This window comes from Gossypium arboreum, chromosome 1 (genome assembly GCF_025698485.1).
Source record: "Gossypium arboreum isolate Shixiya-1 chromosome 1, ASM2569848v2, whole genome shotgun sequence".
NCBI classification, from domain to species: domain Eukaryota; kingdom Viridiplantae; phylum Streptophyta; class Magnoliopsida; order Malvales; family Malvaceae; genus Gossypium; species Gossypium arboreum.
Genome location: NC_069070.1, coordinates 111942912 through 111963023, shown reverse-complemented (window position 1 = coordinate 111963023; position 20112 = coordinate 111942912). Strand labels below are relative to the sequence as shown.

The window sequence follows — 20112 nt, the reverse complement described above, 5'->3', positions numbered from 1 at the left end:
AATAATTAAACCTAAAAACCTTGAATTTAACATCAACCTAGCTTTGAAATAATATTATAATTTTAACAACCGAATTGATCTTAAAGTTCACCCAAAACTAATACCAAGGTCGAAATAGAAACCAACAAAAGTAAGAAAGGGGGGCTTTTCTTTTTCATTTGCATTCCTAACGTCAGATGCTCTTTTTGTTAATTATTATAATTTCCTTTCCTAAGTTTGGAGTTGCCTTTCTTTGACTTGAATGAGTAATCTGGTATGTATAAATTGGTGCAACAATTGCTGACTTAGCCTCACATATATCTGTGCTAATTTCATTTAAGAAGAGAAAATTAATTAGCAATTGAACAATATTAAGTTCCAACAAGCTAGAGAAATGGCTTCACAAGTTCCTCAAATCCTTGCTTCACCCATTTCCTGCAACATGGAAAATCGTCCCAAGGCCGATTTTCATCCTGGCACTTGGGGAGATGTCTTCCTCAATTGTCCTGATAAGGTCTACATACATACATACATACATATATACATACATACATACATACATACATACATACATACATACATACGTAATTTGTGTATATATGAATATGAATTGTGTTTAATACGAAGATATTTTCATCTTGGAGCAGGATATTGATATTACAACTCAATTACATTATGAAGAATTAAAAGAAGAAGTGAGGAGGATGCTTGTGGCGCCCATGGATACTTCAATCCGAAAGTTGCCCCTAATCGATGCAGTCCAAAGATTGGGTGTGAATTACCACTTTGAAAAAGAGATTGAAGATGCATTAGAAGCTATATACCATGACAACAATGAAGCTGACAATGATCTCCATACTACTCTTCGATTCCGATTACTTAGAGAGCACGGCTTTGATGTTTCATGTGGTAATTAAATCTTCAACTTTAGAATTTCTTAATATTTATTTCATATTCCAATAATGTGTTTGATGATAACTCTGGATACTGTTTGAGTAGAGGCATTCTACAAATTCAAAGATGAGGAAAGGAATTTCAAGTCATCTCTGACGAATGATGTGCAAGGACTGTTGGAACTTTACGAAGCTTCCTATATGCGTGTGCATGGGAAAGATATATTGGATGAGGCTATTTCTTTCACCACCACTCACCTAACTCTTGCAGATGCAACTTTAGACTATCCTCTGTCAGAACAGATTACTCATGCCTTAAAGCAGTCGATCCGAAGAGGCTTGGCAAGGGTCGAGGCTAGGCGATACATTTCCATATACCAGGATATTGAATCCCACAATAAGGCATTGTTGGAGTTTGCAAAGATAGATTTCAACTTGTTACAGCTTTTGCACAGGAAAGAGCTAAGTGAGATTTGCAGGTAATTGTTTGGATCTTTTTTCTCTAGCAAAGGTTGTCCGGATTAATCACTTGAATTAAAAATTCAGCACTCTTTTCTACTAAATGAAATGAGTATTAGATTGTCCTAACGAGTATGAATTCTGTTGTTTTCTGGTAGGTGGTGGAAGGATTTAGACTTTACAAGAAAACTACCATTTGCAAGAGATAGAGTAGTTGAAGGTTATTTTTGGATAATGGGAGTGTACTTTGAGCCTCAATATTCTCTTGGTAGAAAGATGATGATAAAAGTAATAGCCATGGCATTCATTGTAGATGACACATATGATGAACTCATTCCCTATACAGATGCCATTGAAAGGTTAGACTTGTTCAACTATTGTAGATTAACTTTCATTTTCTGAAGTGTGCATACGTTATCGAATTAATACTAAAATTAGCTATGAAATTGTGTTTTAGATGGGATAATAAATTTATGGATCAACTCCCAGAGTTCATGAAAATTAGTTATAAGGCGCTATTAGATGTTTATGAAGAAATGGATCAATTGATGACCGAGCAAAGGAGACAATATCGTGTCGAATATGCAGAAAAAGGCGGTACATAGATTGGCACTTATTGGCACTTAACTTGGATCATCAAAAACTTAATGCCTAATTTTGTTTAATTTGATAAGCACGAAAAGATTAATAAGTAGTAACAATTGTTGGGTTTTTTATGGCCATACAGATGATACAACTTGCTCAAGCTTATCTTTTGGAAGTCAAATGGACTCATCAAAACTACAAACCAACATTCGAGGAGTTTAGGGACAATGCATTACCGACCTCTGGCTAAGCCATGCTTGCTATAACAGCTTTCGTGTGCATGGGAGATGTTATAACTCCAGAGACATTTACTTGGGCAGCCGGTGACCCTAAGATCATTAAAACCTCCACTATAATTTGAAGGTTCATGGATGACATTGCTGAGCACATGCAAGTTCAAACACAGGAGAGAAGATGATTGCTCAGCCATTGAGTGCTATATGGAACAATATGGTGTGACAGCACAAAAGGCATACGATGATTTCAACAAACATATAGAGAGAGCTCGTGGAAGGAAATTAATAAAGAGTTCTTAAAACTAACAGAAATGCCAATACTAGTTTTAAATCGAAGTCTCAATCTTGCAAGAGTTATGGATGTGCTTTATAGAGAAGGGGATGGCTACACACATGTTGGCAAAGCTACGAAAGGTGGGATCACTTCATTACTGATTGAACCTGACCCACTTTGAAACTATACACCTAATGCGGGATCACTTCATTATTGACTTATTTGTTTTCTTCATTTATTTTATGTGAAAGGTTGTTAAAATCGATTAGTCCTTTTATTAAGATAAAATTTATTATATTTTAAAAAAAAAAACAGTAACAAAATGAAATGAAAAGAAAGAGTTTTCCGTCTTTTTATCTTAACTATCTTTCTACTTTTCCATTATTGTAATTAAATCTTATTTTGGTTTTCACGCAACTCTAAGCCTAATATCAAGATGGAAAGTAGCAAAGATGAAATGCCCAAGGAATGTGTATATACAATCTTTTCTTGAAAATAAAAAAGAAGTGATCAAATTAAATAAAAACTAAAAAGTATCTAATTTTAAAATTGGACGTAATAAGACGAATGCGGAATTGAAGATAATATGAGCAATAAAATCTTAAATGGTTTAAACATCTAATTATTTTTGTTTACATAATACCGTTGATTACCAAAACATCTAGTAAGGTTACAAAGATTTAGTAAATCTGCTTACAGAAAATGAATCCCTTTTAAGGAACCAAATCCTTACGCAAAATAATACCAAACCATGAAGCAATACTAGAGTTGACAAAACAAATTTAAACTCGAAAGTTTGTTGGTGTCAATATGAGCTCATAATTATTTGAGTCCTGGATACAGGGGCCTCACTGGAAGATATAAATCATACTCATGTTGTCCTCCTTCCACAAGTGGCAAATCTCCATAATTTGAAATATTTTCAACCCATAAGCTTATGTTTAGTGTTTTATAAAATCATTTCGAAGACAGTGGTAAATCGATTTCAGAAAGTGTTGAACGAATGCATAGATGAAGCACAGATTGTTTTCGTTCCAGGGCGTTTGATCACAGATAATGTTCTATTAGCTTATGAAATTTTGAACACTTTCAAGCAGAAGAGAATGGGAAGAAAAAGATTTTTTTCCCCTAAAACTCGAAATGAGTAAGGTGTATGACAGAGTGGAATGGGGTTTTTTGAGATAGATGATGCAAAAAAATGGACTTCTCAATGATGTGGGTGGATCTTATTATGCACTGCATCAGTTCAGCGTCATATTCCATTGTTCTTAATGGTGAAGTGGGGGGGATTATAAAACCAACTAGAGGCCTTCAACAAGGAGACCCATTAGCCCTTAGCTTTTCCTGGTTTGCAGTGAAGATCTATCCTCTCTAGTGACTTTGGCGAACAAAGATGGATTATTAACAGGAGCAAAGGTTTTCCGTAGAGGTCTCCCATTTACTTTTTGTTGATGATTGTGTTCTCTTTAGGGAAGCTACAGGGAGAGGAGCTGGGTTATAAAATACATTCTGAGAGAATACGAAAGTTGTTTGGGACAACGCATCAACTTTGACAAATCCCTCATTTTTTATAACACTAATGTGCAGGATCAAGATAGGGAACAAATCTCTGAAATTATGGAGGTAAGGCACTCTTCGGATCCGGAGAGATACTTGGGGCACCCTAACACGGTGGGTCGAAAAAAAAGGCAAGCTTTTCAATTGCTTAAAGAGCGCATGAATAGTCGAATAAATAGTTGGTGTATTAGACCACTTTCCCAATGAGGGAAAGAAGTTTTTATTGAAAGTGTTTTGCAATTAATACCAACTTATTCAATGTCCTGTTTTCTATTACCGTTATCTCTTTGTTTGGAACTTGAGCGTATTGTTAGTAGGTTTTGGTGGAAAAAGCATGGGAAAAAAATGAAGTATTCATTGGTGCGAGTGAGCAAAATTGTACAATCTTAAGGAAAATGGTGGGATGGGGTTCAAGTGTCTTGCAAAATTTAATATTGCGCTTCTTTCAAAAAAAAAAAAATAGGGGTGGCGTTTGTTATGCAGTATGAATTCATTATTGACGAGATTTTTAGAGGCTAAATATTACCCGAACTTGGATTTTCTAAATTCAAGATTAGGTACTCACCCTTCGTATACTTGGAAGAGTGTATGGGCTGCCAAAAAACTCCTCCAAACGGGTTGTGCTGGCGAGGAGGACTGAGAACCAAAATAAATTTCTGGAATGATGCATGGAACCAAAATAAACTCCTACAAATTATGTTTCTAACTTAATAGATTAGCAGCAAAGAAAATGGAATGTGCAGCTAATTACCAGAACTTTCGCAGCAGACGAAGCTACCAGGATCTTGTACATCCTACTTGCTCAGTTTCCTCATAATGACACGCTGGCCTGGAGGGGTGAAGCTTCCGGTGAATATTCGGTTAGAAGTAGCAATAAAATCATCTTACAAGGTACAAACCTATCTATGCATTGAACGCTCTCTTAGTAATCGAAATCGAACTGCTGTATTGTAAAGATCATCACTCTCGTTATCAATGCAACCAACTTTATATATATTTTGTAAAATATCTTCCATCTCTTCTCAAAATGGTAAGCCACGCCTAAGTGTTGGACTACATCAATTAAGTGCAACTTTAGGGATGGTTTATCCATACTTGTGACCAACATTCTCCCCACTTCTTGCTTCACTTCTTCATGTTCTAACTCACTTCTACCGTCCATATCCTGTGATTAAAAAGCTTTCAATCCATTTCAAAAACTAAACAGCCATATTACAATAAGTAAAATTGCTAAAAGTTCAACTATTGTTGACAATTAAGACATTAGTAACTAATTTGATGATGCATATATGTGAAAAATCGAATCTTACAAAAACAAATACATTGAAATTCGTTGAGGTTATTCTCAACAAGTTTGATATTGTATTTTTAAGGTATTTGTGCTCTAATTTAATATGGAGATTTTGTCTCTATCCTTAAAGAGGGCATTAGACCCTTTTGTTAATGGATCACACGATGGTTCTAAGAGCTTAAGGGTTCACATGACAATGCTTAGAGTCACAAGTAGTGTCTAGAAATGTACAAACTCAAGAACTTCAAGTGATAGGGCTGAATTCGGTTTGTTCAAGTTTTTAAAATTTTTTGAATCATCTATAATTATTTATTTTAGTTTAGTTCTCAATTTTCATTACTGATTTTGATTTTGATTTTGAGTTTTGTACTTTATTTTAACAAAATAGACTTTATTTCAAGGCTTTAGATGTTTTAATAAAGTTTCAAAGTCATTTTCATAAAAAAACAAAAAAAAAATCAATAACGTTAATTTCTTTTAAAATGACTCTTACATAGTAATTTTTAAACATATATAATATTTTAAGTTATTTCATTATTTTCAATGTAAAAATATTTATCTTTATATCAAAAAAAACAAAAAGTAACTATAAATAAGTAAAAAATATAATTTAGGTTGATAAGTAATGGTGGTTTTTTTTAATTGAATTGACAAAAACCGTGCGCACACTATTGTTTGAATCAATTTTCGGTTTCTTTCATTTTACCAAGACTTGGCATATAGTAGTGTTGAAATTCATTCCCTATTAGCATATAAAATATCTATCCATAAGATAATACCACTTGAGCTATGCTATAGCGCATGGGTTACAACTGTTGGTGCAGTTTTTGTTACAAAAAGAGAAGGAAAACAAAATTTTTCAGAAGAATGGAGAAGGCTATCTATTTAGCTTTTCACACACACAACCTTTTTATTAAAAAAAAAAAAAAAAAAGTTTTACCGTTGCTTAACACAAGAGTAAAAAAAAAACGTAAAACATAAATTAAAAGAAAACTTACAACAGAAAAACTGAACTTAAAACAACTAATAGTTACTACTGCAAGCCTAAAGCAACTGACACACAAAACATATATTTGATTTCCAATATCAACCTCAAAATATATCAACACTCCACCTTGAGGTTGATATTGGACATACCAAGCTCACGTTTGAGAAAAGAAATTCTATTCCTTAAAAGAGACTTTGTCATCAAATCAGCAACCTGCATCTCAGAATAATAAAATTCCGTCTTGATTAGCAAATTTTTCTTAACCTCATGAATAGCATGAAACTTCACATTGATGTGCTTTATTCTGCCATGCTGAATTGGATTTTCAGCAATGGCAATAGCTGACTCATTCTCACGCAAATGAACAGTGGCACTTTCTTACTCAAAACTAAGATCATAAAGCAAATTTCTCAACCAAATTGCTTGGTTTACAATAGCAGTAACAACAGCAACAATATATTCTGCTTCTACAGTTGATTGAGCCACAACTTGATACTTCTTGGAACACCAATAGATTGCACCTGATCCAAGATTAGAAACATACCCGGATGTACTCCTCATGTCATTCAAACTCCCTACCCAACAGTCAACTTCACACTACCTACCTTTAAATAATTCAACTTTTCACTTGTTGTGCCCTTCACATACCTAAGAACCCTCTTGGCAACTCCCAAATGAACATCAGAAGGTGAACTCATAAACCTCGATAACAATGTTGCTGTCAAATAAAGTAAGCTTCCAACTATGCTTCTGTAAATTGAAGGATCACAAAGTTTCTCACCATCTTTCTTTGACAACTTCAAGTTTAAAGGCATTGGTGAGTCAACTCTTTTGCAAAATTCCAGCCTAAATTTCCTTAGAACATCTAGGGCATACTTCTGTTGTGAAATGAAGATACCAGCCTTCCTTATAATTGATTACTAAATGAACTTAAATTGTTAAAACCCTAATAACCGTTTCCAAAATCACATATCATTAGTACCAAAACATTCAATTAAAATTCATAATTCACAATGGCTCAAACCAAAGCAATTCATTCTTTCATATATATATATATATATAAACATCTCAATAAACATAAGTCCAATTCAATGAATAATTTAACCATAAACATATATTTTCATGGCTCGTTGAACTATAACAACTTGACTCAAATACTCGAATTTTTTCTAAATCACACCAGAGAGCATCGAAATACTAACAGAGGCACCTAATCGTCTACTACGTTCAACCAAGCATTTTAATTTAATTCCTCACATTACCAAATCAGAGGCACTTCCATAATATTTGTACACATGCTGTAAACCCATTACATTCATTTCAATGTCACGTAACCATATTATTCACCAACTATTGAATATTCATTTCTCACTTGTACTTAATTGTTGTATTTAAAAATTTACAACTTAATATCAAAATTCCACATTAAGTACAATTAAACTAACACATATTAATACAAGCTATAAATAAGTACACATATATATAATTATACTACGGACTTACCTAGATTATGCTTTTAGTTGACTCATAGGAACTAATCATGATTTTCCCTTTTTCTCGATTATCTTCCTTACGATTCAACTCTTGATCTATATAATGATTAAATTCAATTTATCAATTTCAAAAACATTATCAACTCATTTAGTTTTTATCTTTTTATAAATTTTTCCTAAATTTTTACATTTCTCACAATTTAATCCCTAAACCCAAAACTTTCAATTTATCACAATTTCACCCACTTTCATGCTAAACGAATTTTCTTTTAAACTAACACAGCCCATAATTAATCAAAATTCACAAGAATTTCATGTCAATTTTAATATTTTATCAAATTAATCCTTTAACTTAAAACTAACTAAAATCACTTTATAAATTAGTCTTAATCAACAACCAAGATTACAATTTCATCATTTAATCACAAAAACACCTTGCATTCATCAATGGAAATTTCCAAAATCTTTAACAAATTTATAAAATAGTCGTTGATTAGCTAAATTAAGCTGCAATAATTTCAAAAACGTAAAATTTACGATAAGAAAATCACTTACATGCAATGGTATGTGATTGGCCGAATGTTAAACTAAGCTATGATGTTCTTCAATTTCCAATTTCGGTGGTCAATGGCACTAAGGAAGATGATGATGATAGATTTTCTTTCATTTTGTTTATGCTTTAATTATTAATTTACAATTTTACCCTTTATAAAATAACATCAATAACATTAAACATAACCTCTTAACCGTCCATGTAAACATATTATGGTCTAAATATCATATAAGTCCCCTCATTTAATAATTAAGCCATCTAATCATTATAATTCAATACTGATTTAAGTTTTGCATCTTTTATAAATTAACCCTTTTATTTAATTAACTAATTAAATGGTAAAACTTTCAAACTGAATCTTCACATACCTAAATAATAACTCAATAAATATTTAATAAAAATATTTACAAGTTCGATTTACAAAAACAAGGTCCCGATATCTCACTTTTGAAACTACTTAACTTTCGAATAAACTACTTATAATTATCTATTTATTCAATTAGCTAAAATTCATCAAGTCAAAATTCAATATAAAATTATAATAGACTCATATAAATTAAATAATAATTATTATGAATTTATTCATCAAATTTGTGATCTCGAAATAACTATTTCCTACACCACTAAACAGACCGTTACATTGCCACTTCCTTAAAGTTTATGGTTTCATTCTTGTCATAAAATATAAACATATACTAAAAATATGTTGGCAAGCAGAGCAAAGTTTATTATGAAAATCTGTTTGATAAGTGTATGATGCAAGATCTATTTACTAAACAAATTCATGTCAGTGAATTGCTTTCAACAATCAACAATAAAATTTAAGTCGATTTCTCTATCAATTTTTGAGGTTAGGATTAGGATCAAATTCGGGGCAGGTTATATTTTCTTAAGTCAAGATCAGGTTGGGATCAAGTGAAGGTGATAGAGCTTTAGATGGAAGTTAGGCAAGCAAAAATCCGACCCATTCCATTGTCATCATTATAGGAAAAAAAAGTCATATTTTTTTATAAGTGATGTAGTAATTTTGAAGATTAAAATCACAATACTCATATTTCAATATATCAATTAATAAATTCAAATAAATATTGATATCTACTTTTTATTAATCTACATTACAAATCTTCACATATTAAATTTTATATCAAAATTTTGTAAATCTAGCAAATAGTTTCAAAATAGATTTTCTATTGCTTTTAATTGATTGTTAAGATTTTATAAATTTGGTATTTTGAATTCGGATTGGGCAAGCCAATGGTACTTCGATAGAGAAAAGGTTACACATTAAGAAAGATTATATGGTTCTCCTATATATCATTAGGATTTACAGGTAAGTCGGTATTGAATCATTCAAGGCATGGATTGTTGTCCTATGTATTTTTCACAAGTCTGTGTCCTATTCAACTTTTTCATTAATTCATAAATGTATGAATCGCTTTGGTGTGAATCTGAGAAAGTATTTAGTTTTTATCATTGATTAAATTATATATGTGAGTTATGAGTCATTTTAGTAGAAGTTTTTAGCATTTTTTTATTCAAAAAATGGATAGATTAATCCATGTATCTTTGATCAAAGAGAAAATTAGTATTTCTATCAAAAAATTCATCCGTTTTAATCGTTAAAAGCTGACGTGGTTGACGAATCATCTCATCTTCAAAAAATGAAGAGTCCCTTTCTCTAAAAGTTATATGTTAATTTGGAATATCAAAACACGATACTTATGGATTTCAAACAATCGATGGATTCGGATACATTTTCACATCTAGTTTTTTGTTCTTAAAGAATTGACATGACAAATTTTGATAGATTTAAATGTTATATCAAAATTTTACAGTTTTAGATAATCAAAAGTTGATATATAAATAGATAGATATATATTTATAGAGCTGGGATCCATTTGCACTAGTGTAAAACTAAAATAATTTTACACATTTTGATGTTTTTATACGATTGATATTTTACCAATTCAATGTTAAATTTAATAATATAATTATATTTGTGTCATGCATGTAAAATCTTAAATCGATATAATGTCTCTATCATGTCAATCTAAAATATAGCCTATACTACTATATATATATATATATATATATATATATATATATATAATGATTAAATTTTTATATAAAACAAATAGTTAGAAATTTTAATTTACTCCAAACTTAATATACATGATCTACATGAATGAAACATGAAATATGATAATCTAATTATTAAAATATTAGTCATACAAAAGTTGTTGAAATGTGTAAAGTCATTTTATTTTATACCGTATAAGTGGATCTCTCCTCTATTATATATTTTATATATAAATCATATAAGGTAGGGTATACAAGCATTTTAGGAAATAATCATTCATGACATATTAGTATTATAATAAGTGGATGCCTTGACGCTTCATCAATTATAATATTAATATATTTTTAATATAAAATTTCACGGCTTCTTATAATATCATATGACCGAATTAAGGTTCAATCTAAATTCAATATTTAATGTATACAGGATTTTGTACGTATGTATAAAGAAAGTGATAATGGTAAAAAGGGGGGAGGGGGAATTGTATCATTTTTATAATGAAAGTGATGTTTTAATCTTAGTTATAGATTCAATTTTGATGAAGGATAAAAAATGGTTAAATTCGTATTAGTATAGGCAGAGCCGAGTGTCTTAAGATGCATAATTTTGTCATTATTTAAATTTGAAAACGTGAAATTTATGTTATCCAATATATTTATGAAAATGGAAGAGGAGCCATAAATAACAATTCCTAACAGATATAAATGCAAAATTATTTTAATTGATATGACTTAAAAAGAGGTAATTATTTTTCTCGTCTCTTATGTCATATCCAAAAGAGTACACAGGGTTTGGTGGCCTTGATTGCCATCCACATAATTGTGATTCCGCTAGCCAAATAGTATTTGATGGCCATGATTTCACGCACGTTTTTAATGTCCTGCTACCGACTACGTTTCAAGTGAGTACATTTGTAGGAAACGGTCAGATTCTATACTGATCTTTGATTTTAACCATTAATGCATGATTGATATTCGTTTGGGTTGGACAAGTGAAATATACAGTCTTGGGCGTATGCTGATCAGCCCAGCGGAAGTGTATGCAAATTCATAAAAACAATGAATAAGCAACTATCTGGTCTTCTCTATCTATCTATTAATATATACTGTAGAATACAGGGGATACATGTGGACTGTGTTACATACATTGACTCATAAACCTGAAAAGAATGCATCCCTCAATTTTCTTACACATACATTGAATCCTATGAAGAAAAAAACAAATGAACAAAGGGGAACCGTGGTGATTGCCTAATGGTATGAGAAAATGTCACCCTTTTGGATCATAGGGATGTTATTCAACATATTTCAACAGCTGATACTAATAACACTATCATCGTCCATTAGTACCATGGGATGAAGTTATCTTATCATCCGTCACCTATTAAAAAAAATCAACTGATTATTTCGTTTCTACCTTTGTATGAATCTCACTCAGCTGTCACAGTGCCAAGCAGAAGCTGATATAAGGTTCCTATCCTTCCACCCCAACAACATAGCACCATCCTTCTCTACCAGCGTATAATGTTTAGAGTAACACCTCAGCAAGCCTCGTATCACGGAATTGACATAAGAGCTTAAAGGGTATTGTCGAAATCCTGCCATTGTTAATCTAGACTTCCACTTACCAAAGAGTTCATGACGCTCAACCCTCTCCTTTCCCTCGCAAGCAATGATATTCACAATATCCCTGGCCAGGCAATGTTCTTCCACGTTAACTCGTTCCTTTCTGTCCCTTGGCAGTGTTTCATCTATGGACTCGAACATTGCCAAGTAGTACTCGAGAGTCTCTATGAACCTGGGGAGGAAAGGGGCCGTGTTCGTGTTTGATTCTTGCTCTACCAATGTGGTAACCTTGGGAGACAGTGACTTTACCATTCGTAGAAGCCCATCCCTAGGATTGTTCACATCAACGCTCTCGTCAGGGGTGTGATGGAGCTGCAGAGGGAAGTTGACAGCCAGAGCCTCCCCAGGCCTGACATCAAGCATGTCCCTTGTGATATCTGGTGCAAAAACTGGCATTCCCTGAAACTCAACTGGAATACTGAACTTCTCAGATAGTGCTTCCAAACGTCTTTTAACAGCTTCCAATCCACCACCACGAGCATATTTAGAAAGAGGATCATCAATTCCTGTAATCCGGACATGAGGAGCTCCACCTGGTCTAGCTGCAAGTGCCTGCAAGAGAGTCATCCATTGTGTTCCCTGACCAATCTGGAAATCAATAATGTGAATGCGATCTTCGGTTCGGCATGCTTCAGCAATGGCTCCATTGGCTGCCATGTACCCGAACTTTAAGTACGGGCAGATTTCATACAGGACTTGCATGTAGGACAGCAAGTCCTTGCCTTCAGGCTCTCTGCAATGAAGGGCACGATATATGCTAGACCCTGATGCTTCCTTCCTTGCCACCAACCCTTCCACCATGTAAGCACCAAGACGCTGGATCGGTTCCCCACTGATAGAGACAGCACCCCTGGCCTTCGCAATCAACTTATCAAATTCATCCATATTGTTTTCAGAGAGAACTTTAGCACAAGCAATCAGCAACTGCTTCAGATTGCCGGGTGGAATACCCCGCCAAGAGAAATCCTCTATTGATTTCTGGCGTTTTTCAACATGAGAAACTTCAGTCGATTGCCTATGCTTAGAGACGAAGGATGTCTGAGGCAGAAGTGCCAAAGATCCTTGGCACTCCTGACTCCATGCTCTAGATCGCTGGCCTGCTGTCTGTGGTCTACTACTTTCTCCATAGGAAACACTAGGGGTGGTTAAGTCTTCATTCTCATCAGGTGCCATAAGTGCGGTCTCCAATTCCTGCAAAGTGTATATTACTTTGTGGCCAGAATTTGCATCTTGCGTGTAAGAAGTTCCACCAGAACTGAACAATAAGCTTTCACTCCTGCAGTCCAGAGAGGGACTCAACCGATGGAAATAAGTGTTAGATTCAAGCGAAGAGTTGCAAGAAGGGCTCAGTCCTGAGAGATTCTCAGTAGAGCTATGCTGCTCCTGACTGTCACTCAACGTAGTGTTGGTATCACAATCAAATGGAGTAAAAAATGGTGAGTTGGGTGAGTTTCCTATATCAGATTTCAAAGAACTAAACAGCCTATTAGGTATTGAAGGAAAAGTTGAGTAGGATAGGCCTGCACCAGTCACACCATATCCAAAAAGCTGGTGTGAGTCCATGCTATGAGTTTGACATCAGCTTTCCAACTCGATGAAGAGATCTCAGAAAATTTATAGGCAGCTTTGGACAGGATTGTCAACCACTTTTTCACAACAACTATAAGAAACTTCAACACTATAATAGAAGTTATGCCTTCAAAAACAAAATTGACCTGCAAAATGAAAAAAATGCAAGGAACATTTAAGTTATTGCTCACAGTTGTGCAGATGGCAAACAAAACTTAAAGAGAAAGAGAGAAAGAAGTCCAAATTGAAGAGCTAAACCCATGTGCATAAATATATTCTATGCCAAGAACCTAGATACTAAGAATCAAATCATAATTTCTTGGTGGACAATCTATTGTAAATAGTAAACAGTAATCTCTTAGGTTGATGACTACATGCATGGTCAAAAAAATCTTTATGATTAATTTATGATTTCTTGGTCGCTAATACTATATCAACACAATAAAAAATAGCTCGATCAACATTCAACAATGTAAAAACTCTGTCCAGATATATAAAATGCAAAACAAAGACATGCTGATCATATACAATAAATTTCTCGAATCATAAACAGCTAAACTATCACCCGCAAGAAAAGAAATTGACGCAAAGGGAAAATCTTGTACTTAAACTGAATTCAATAGAATTTTTGCATAAGTTGCAGACATAAGTTTCCTCGACAACTTCTAATCAAAAAGAAAAAATAAATAAATAAAACCTACTAATCAACAGCTGTTGTTTACAGAGAATTAGTGGGGACAAAATGAAAGCACTTAAATTAACAAAGATGCTTCAACCCTTACTTCCTTTTCATTTCCCAGAGAACTAATACAGCTAAAATGAAACCCAGAAACAAGCTTAAAAAAACTAACTCAAATAAAATCCAATTGATCAGCAAAGAATTCGAAAGAAAACATGAACAAAAATTCAATTTAATACTAATTTCCCAAAATTTACCTTGAAATTCTTGTTTCTGAGGAATCAATAATCAAAACCCAAAGCTCCAAATGAATGAATAAATAAATAAATTTCTTATTCTTTCACTAAGACTTGGACTTTAGTTTTTAAATCTTTTTCAAAGTTTGAAATTGAAAAACAAAGAAACAAGCAACTGAGTCTTCTATTTATAGGAGAGAAAGGGGGAGGATGTAACGGAATACTTTTCTTTTTAGGCGATAATTATAACGGTAACGGTTTCTCGAAAAGGTGCAGTGTCCTTTTATTTATATTTGAACTGCACGGCGTTAAAAGAAAACTAACGGGCCGCCGACCATGTTCACACGTTCGACAACATTCTTGGATATTTCCATTTTTTTTTATTCTTCAAATGCGTGGCAAATGACAATCGCTGACTCCACGCGCGTCCCTACACTGTGTGAAATAAACTCAGTCATGTTTTGCCCACAGGTTTTATCGGATTTCTTTGTTTTATTCATGTTAATTTTACATTTGGGAAATAATCTGGTTTTTAAGACTTCTTTCTTCTTATAATCATCAAATCGAAATTAGAATTTTGAAATAAATACTTCTCAATTTAATTAAACCTCAATCAATTATAAATATTCTTTTTTTATAAATACTAAACAATAAGCTTCCCAATTTTTTCTAATTTTATCCAAATTTAGCTATGAACTTAACAAATTAGTCCTTCAAAATCCTAAAATTCAGGCCCCAATATAGGAATAATTACCAAGTTCATGCTCTAATATGAAAACAATTACCTAGGTCAGGCTCCAATATGGAAACAATTACTAAGTTAAGCCTTAATCTTGAACCAAAAAAAAAAATTAATCCTAATACGAGAATAGTTGTCAAATTTAGAAATTTAACCCAATTATGAAGATACGGTTTATGATGTGAATTAAAATAATGAAAATTGATTATTAATTTTATTTAGGGACTCAATTGAAGTCTTAGCATCTATTTGCAATACAAGGACTTGACTTTTAACCTAATTAATAGGGAATACAGCCACTGATCGTAAACTGAAGAAAGACTATGTGCAGTTATCGTACAATATTCAAGCAAAACCAAAAAAAGAGTTTTATTATTTTAAAAACCCACAATTATTCGGTAGTTAATTTTATTAATTAACAAACACTGTTTTAATATAAATTTAGTATTTATAAAAAATTAAAATATTTAGGTTTGTTTAGATAGCACAAAATAATTGAATGAATGTGCAATTCTTAGGGTATTCTCTTATAGTTACAAAGAATTGTAATTTCTTAGATGTGTTTGGCACATAAAGTGTAATTACATTGTAATTTCATATGTCATGTTTAGTCGCATTTAATTATAATTTTATAGTTACATAATATATATTTTCAAAAAATATTAAATACTATAAATATTTATTAGTATGATAAAAATAATTTCTAATCAAGTAATAAAAACTAAAATCAAATCATCATATGTATTATGTTAGTCTAAAATGTAGTTGATAATACTATTACTAATAAATATAGTAAGAAAAATAAACATCATATTCAATTTTATCTAATTGTTCTAGTTCATATTTGTTCGCTTATTCCCTCTTTAATATTTTAAATATGTTCTTTATCATCACTTGTTGGTCTTTGACTGAATTCATCATCATCTAAAGTTGAATCTGCATCATTAAGATTATCAAGATTACACTTCAAAAAATATGAATCATCTCAATTCCACCTATAATTTAAGTTATGAAATACGCAATATGCTAAAACAATTCAACCTTGTTTTTTTATCCATATACACTATACCAAGGTGATGTTAAAGATGAGATGTTTTTTTAGAATAACAAATATCTTCTCAACCACATTTTAAAGCCTTGAATGTTTATATTGAAAGTTTTTGTGAGTTGTCTACAGTGCTTGTAACACCATTCTCTCAAATGTGGTATCATACTACATGATATGGTGCATGAAATCATTTTCTATTTGCATAATTAGTATTGACTTTATAATATTTGAGTTCATAATCCAAATAGTTTGCAGCTTTAACTATAAAAACTTATATAAAGTTAATTTTGAGAAAGATTTATTCTAAGTTATGTTCCTTTTATAATATGTAAATTAAATTAAAAATAATATAAAATTTATGATATATAATTATTATAAAAAAATTTTATAAATTGTCCAAAACTTTCATACCACTTCTTATAAATAATATTTTTTCAAAACTTTAGAAACTTATTTTATAAATAAATAATGATAAAAAATTATAATATTTTTTATGAATAAGTATTTTATTTTATAATATAAAAATATGTTATATTTATATTATACCATAATTTCTGATAAATAAATATTTTATAACTTTTGTAACAGTGTACTTTTTAGCTCTAAAATCTTTTAGAATTTAAATAATTAATTTTTTAACCTTATTAAATTTTTTTAGGATTTTTAATATAAGAGATTTTTGTTCATATTATCCATCCCAAACACTTATATGTGTTCAGGCTTATAATATAATTTTACAAAAAAATTTTAAAATTTGAATTTGGATATAATTATTCCAATTCTCACTCTCCCTTAAGAATTGAAAAGTGTAATTGGAATTTGATGGAACCTAACAATTACAATAGTTACAAAAACACGTCATCTTGTATAATTACAAGCAATATATACTCAAATCTAAGGGTGAGCATTCGATCGAGTTGAGTCGGACGAGTCAAAAAATTTCGAGTTAGTCGAGTTGACGAATCCTATTTTAGCAACCAAACTCAATTTGAATTTTTTTCGAATCGGATCGAATTGAGTCAAAAAATTTCGAGTCAAGTTGAGTCGAGTTAACGAATCCTATTTTTTGTACTCAATGTTGCACTTACATGAACTGATTATTTAACTAGGAAACGAAATATAAAATTATTTAAAAGCATAAACAATATAATGGTTTTGCCTTTTAACTTAATTAGTAAATATTTATCAAAACAACATAATTTTACCTTTTAACTTAATGGTTTTGATTTTTAACTTTAAAAAAGTAAACATTTATCAAAATGATATAGTTTTGCCTTTTCTTATTCGGATTTTCAGATAACTCAAATTATGTAATTCACATTCGAGTTAAATCGAAAAACTTATTTTTTTTATTCGAGTTAATCCAAATAACTTGATTAACTCAAATAACTCGAACTATTTAATTCAAAATTTAAAAATTTTATCGAGTTTTTCGAATCGAATCAAATTTTACTCACCTCTACTCAAATCTAATTATTAAATAACTTTCTAAACACTATCGTAATTTTTAAAATTTTAAAATAAAAAAACCTTCACCATAATTTTTTTATTTAAAAGAAAATGAATTCGTGATATTCGTGGTAACTTTAATAGTTGTCCACAACAGTAACTTTTGATTTATTCTAGTCATCTATAAGAGGTAAGCTGACCAACAGCTTAAATTACAATAAAAAGAATAATTAGAATTTGCATCTTTAACTTCCATAAACCTTTATAATATATAAAAATAATAATTTATAATATTATAACTTAAAAAATTACTATAGCTTGTACTTAATTTAAAAATATAAACCTCTTCATTTCCAATTTTTATTGGTTTAAGTTAATACATAATTTATCTCAAAACTTATTCAAAAGTATCTAATTGGTACTTGAATTTTTTTTAATTTAGTTGGTATTCAAACTTGTATTCCGTCACTTAAATTGGTACCTCCGTTACCTCCGTACTAACACCGTTAGTTTAGGTTGACATGGCATTAATAGCCAATCCAATGGTGACGTATGGTTGCCACTCAATATGTCACGTGGACATAAATTGAAATATTTAAAATATATAAATTAATAAAATCTATTTTTACATCAAGAATGAACTTAGACAAATGATTGTTTAGATATATTATATTCATTCTAGACGTATTTTTAATAAGTTTATTTGTTCTTTTTTTATAAAATACCATTTTCAGGTTATTATTTTAAATATATATAATATAAATTTATATAAAATATATACAATTAAAATTATATAAAAAGCTTATAATATTTTGAAAAATATATAAAATTATAATTTATAAATTAATAAAATTTACAAATTTATAAAATATATAAATATATAAAAGAATAAAATTATAAATGTATAAATATATAAAATATCTAAAAGCACAATTACAATGAATTTGGACACTGGTTGTCCAGATGCATTTGAATCTGGACAACTATTCATTTAGATTCATTTTTATCGAAAAACTTTTATATTTTTATTCATTACTATATTTTATTTTTTTAAATATATATTTTCAATTTAAAAATTAATATAAATAACCTAATATTTTATAAAACAAATAAAAACATATAAAGTTACTAAAATACATTTGGAATGAATCTAAACGAATAAGTGTCCAGATTTAGATGTATCTAGATAATCAGTGTCCAGGTTCACTCTTTATGTGAAAAAGTTATATTTTTTATTAATTTATATATTTTAATTTTTTAAAATTTATGTTTTCCACGTGGCATATTGTAAAGTTGTCATGTGTCATTATTGGATTGGTTATCAGTGCCACATCAGCATAAACTAACAGTGTTAGTGTAAAAGTATCAACTTAGGTGACAGAGGACAAGTACATGTACCAATTATGTCCAAAAAAAGTTGAGGTACAATCTAAGTACTTTTGGACAAGTCTTTGGGGGAGGGCAAACTACATATTAACCCTATTGGTTTTTTTTCAAATTGTAAAAAGAAAAATGTACCCTTGTAAGAATATTACTTATTTAAAATGTGCAAGGGTAGCTTAGTAATTTTTACAATCAAACTGGTGTTCGATTAAACCATTACACCAACTCAATATTGAGGTTTATAATAAGTAATTATAGATATATGAACGACATGGGTGAAAAAATTTGTTTAATAATGCTAAAATGTAAAAAAATTAAAATGAAGCTTTGATTGAAGTGATAAAAAAATATTTTGTAAATATTTGTGGTATGGGTTCAAATCTCCCCATATGTAATTTCTTTTACTAGTTTATTAACAATATAAAATGACAAAAACACTCTCATAATAATATAAATTATTTTATACATGTAGGGTAATTTAAGTAATCTATTTAATCGAGTTGGTGATTAATTAACCCATAACACCAACTCAATCACACACTAGATAAGATAAAGGAATAAATATAATTATATTTTTATTTTCATTATTTTATTTTTATTATAGATTTATATGAAATTTTATGAGTTAATAATTAGTTTTGTATATATTTTTACATTAATTTAATTTAATTTAATTTAATTATTGTTTTATACTGTGTTTATATTTATATATCAACTCATCAACTAGTTCACATAGTTTGTTTGGTGATTTTAATTCTAAAAATATTTTTTCATGTAAATTACTCATAATGATTTGATTTGCAGATATTTAAATAATTTTTATAGCAATGAAATTTAGTGAAAATAATTTATTATATAAATAATTTTATTTTAAAATTAATAAATAATCATAGATTGTTATTTCAGAAGAATTGATCCATATTTTAATTCATTGGATGATTGAGGATTTATGTTTGGTTATCTCTAATTTTAAATGATTAGTTTTAATATCTAATC

General features: G+C 30.4%; 1 protein-coding gene and 1 pseudogene across 1 annotated transcript; one reads left to right on the top strand and one right to left on the bottom strand.

Annotated features, from left to right (window-relative positions):
• The first annotated feature begins 298 nt into the window (after positions 1 to 298).
• Positions 299 to 2777, top strand: LOC108481896 ((+)-delta-cadinene synthase isozyme A-like; annotated as a pseudogene).
• Positions 2778 to 11447: 8670 nt separating this feature from the next.
• LOC108480550 (scarecrow-like protein 21) lies at positions 11448 to 14755 on the bottom strand. Its single transcript, XM_017783587.2, has 2 exons — positions 14519 to 14755; positions 11448 to 13728 (listed from the first exon to the last, which is right to left on the bottom strand). The coding sequence occupies exon 2, from the start codon at positions 13574 to 13576 to the stop codon at positions 11822 to 11824; it is 1755 nt and encodes a 584-aa protein (XP_017639076.1). The 5' UTR covers positions 13577 to 13728; positions 14519 to 14755; the 3' UTR covers positions 11448 to 11821.
• Positions 14756 to 20112: the final 5357 nt, after the last annotated feature.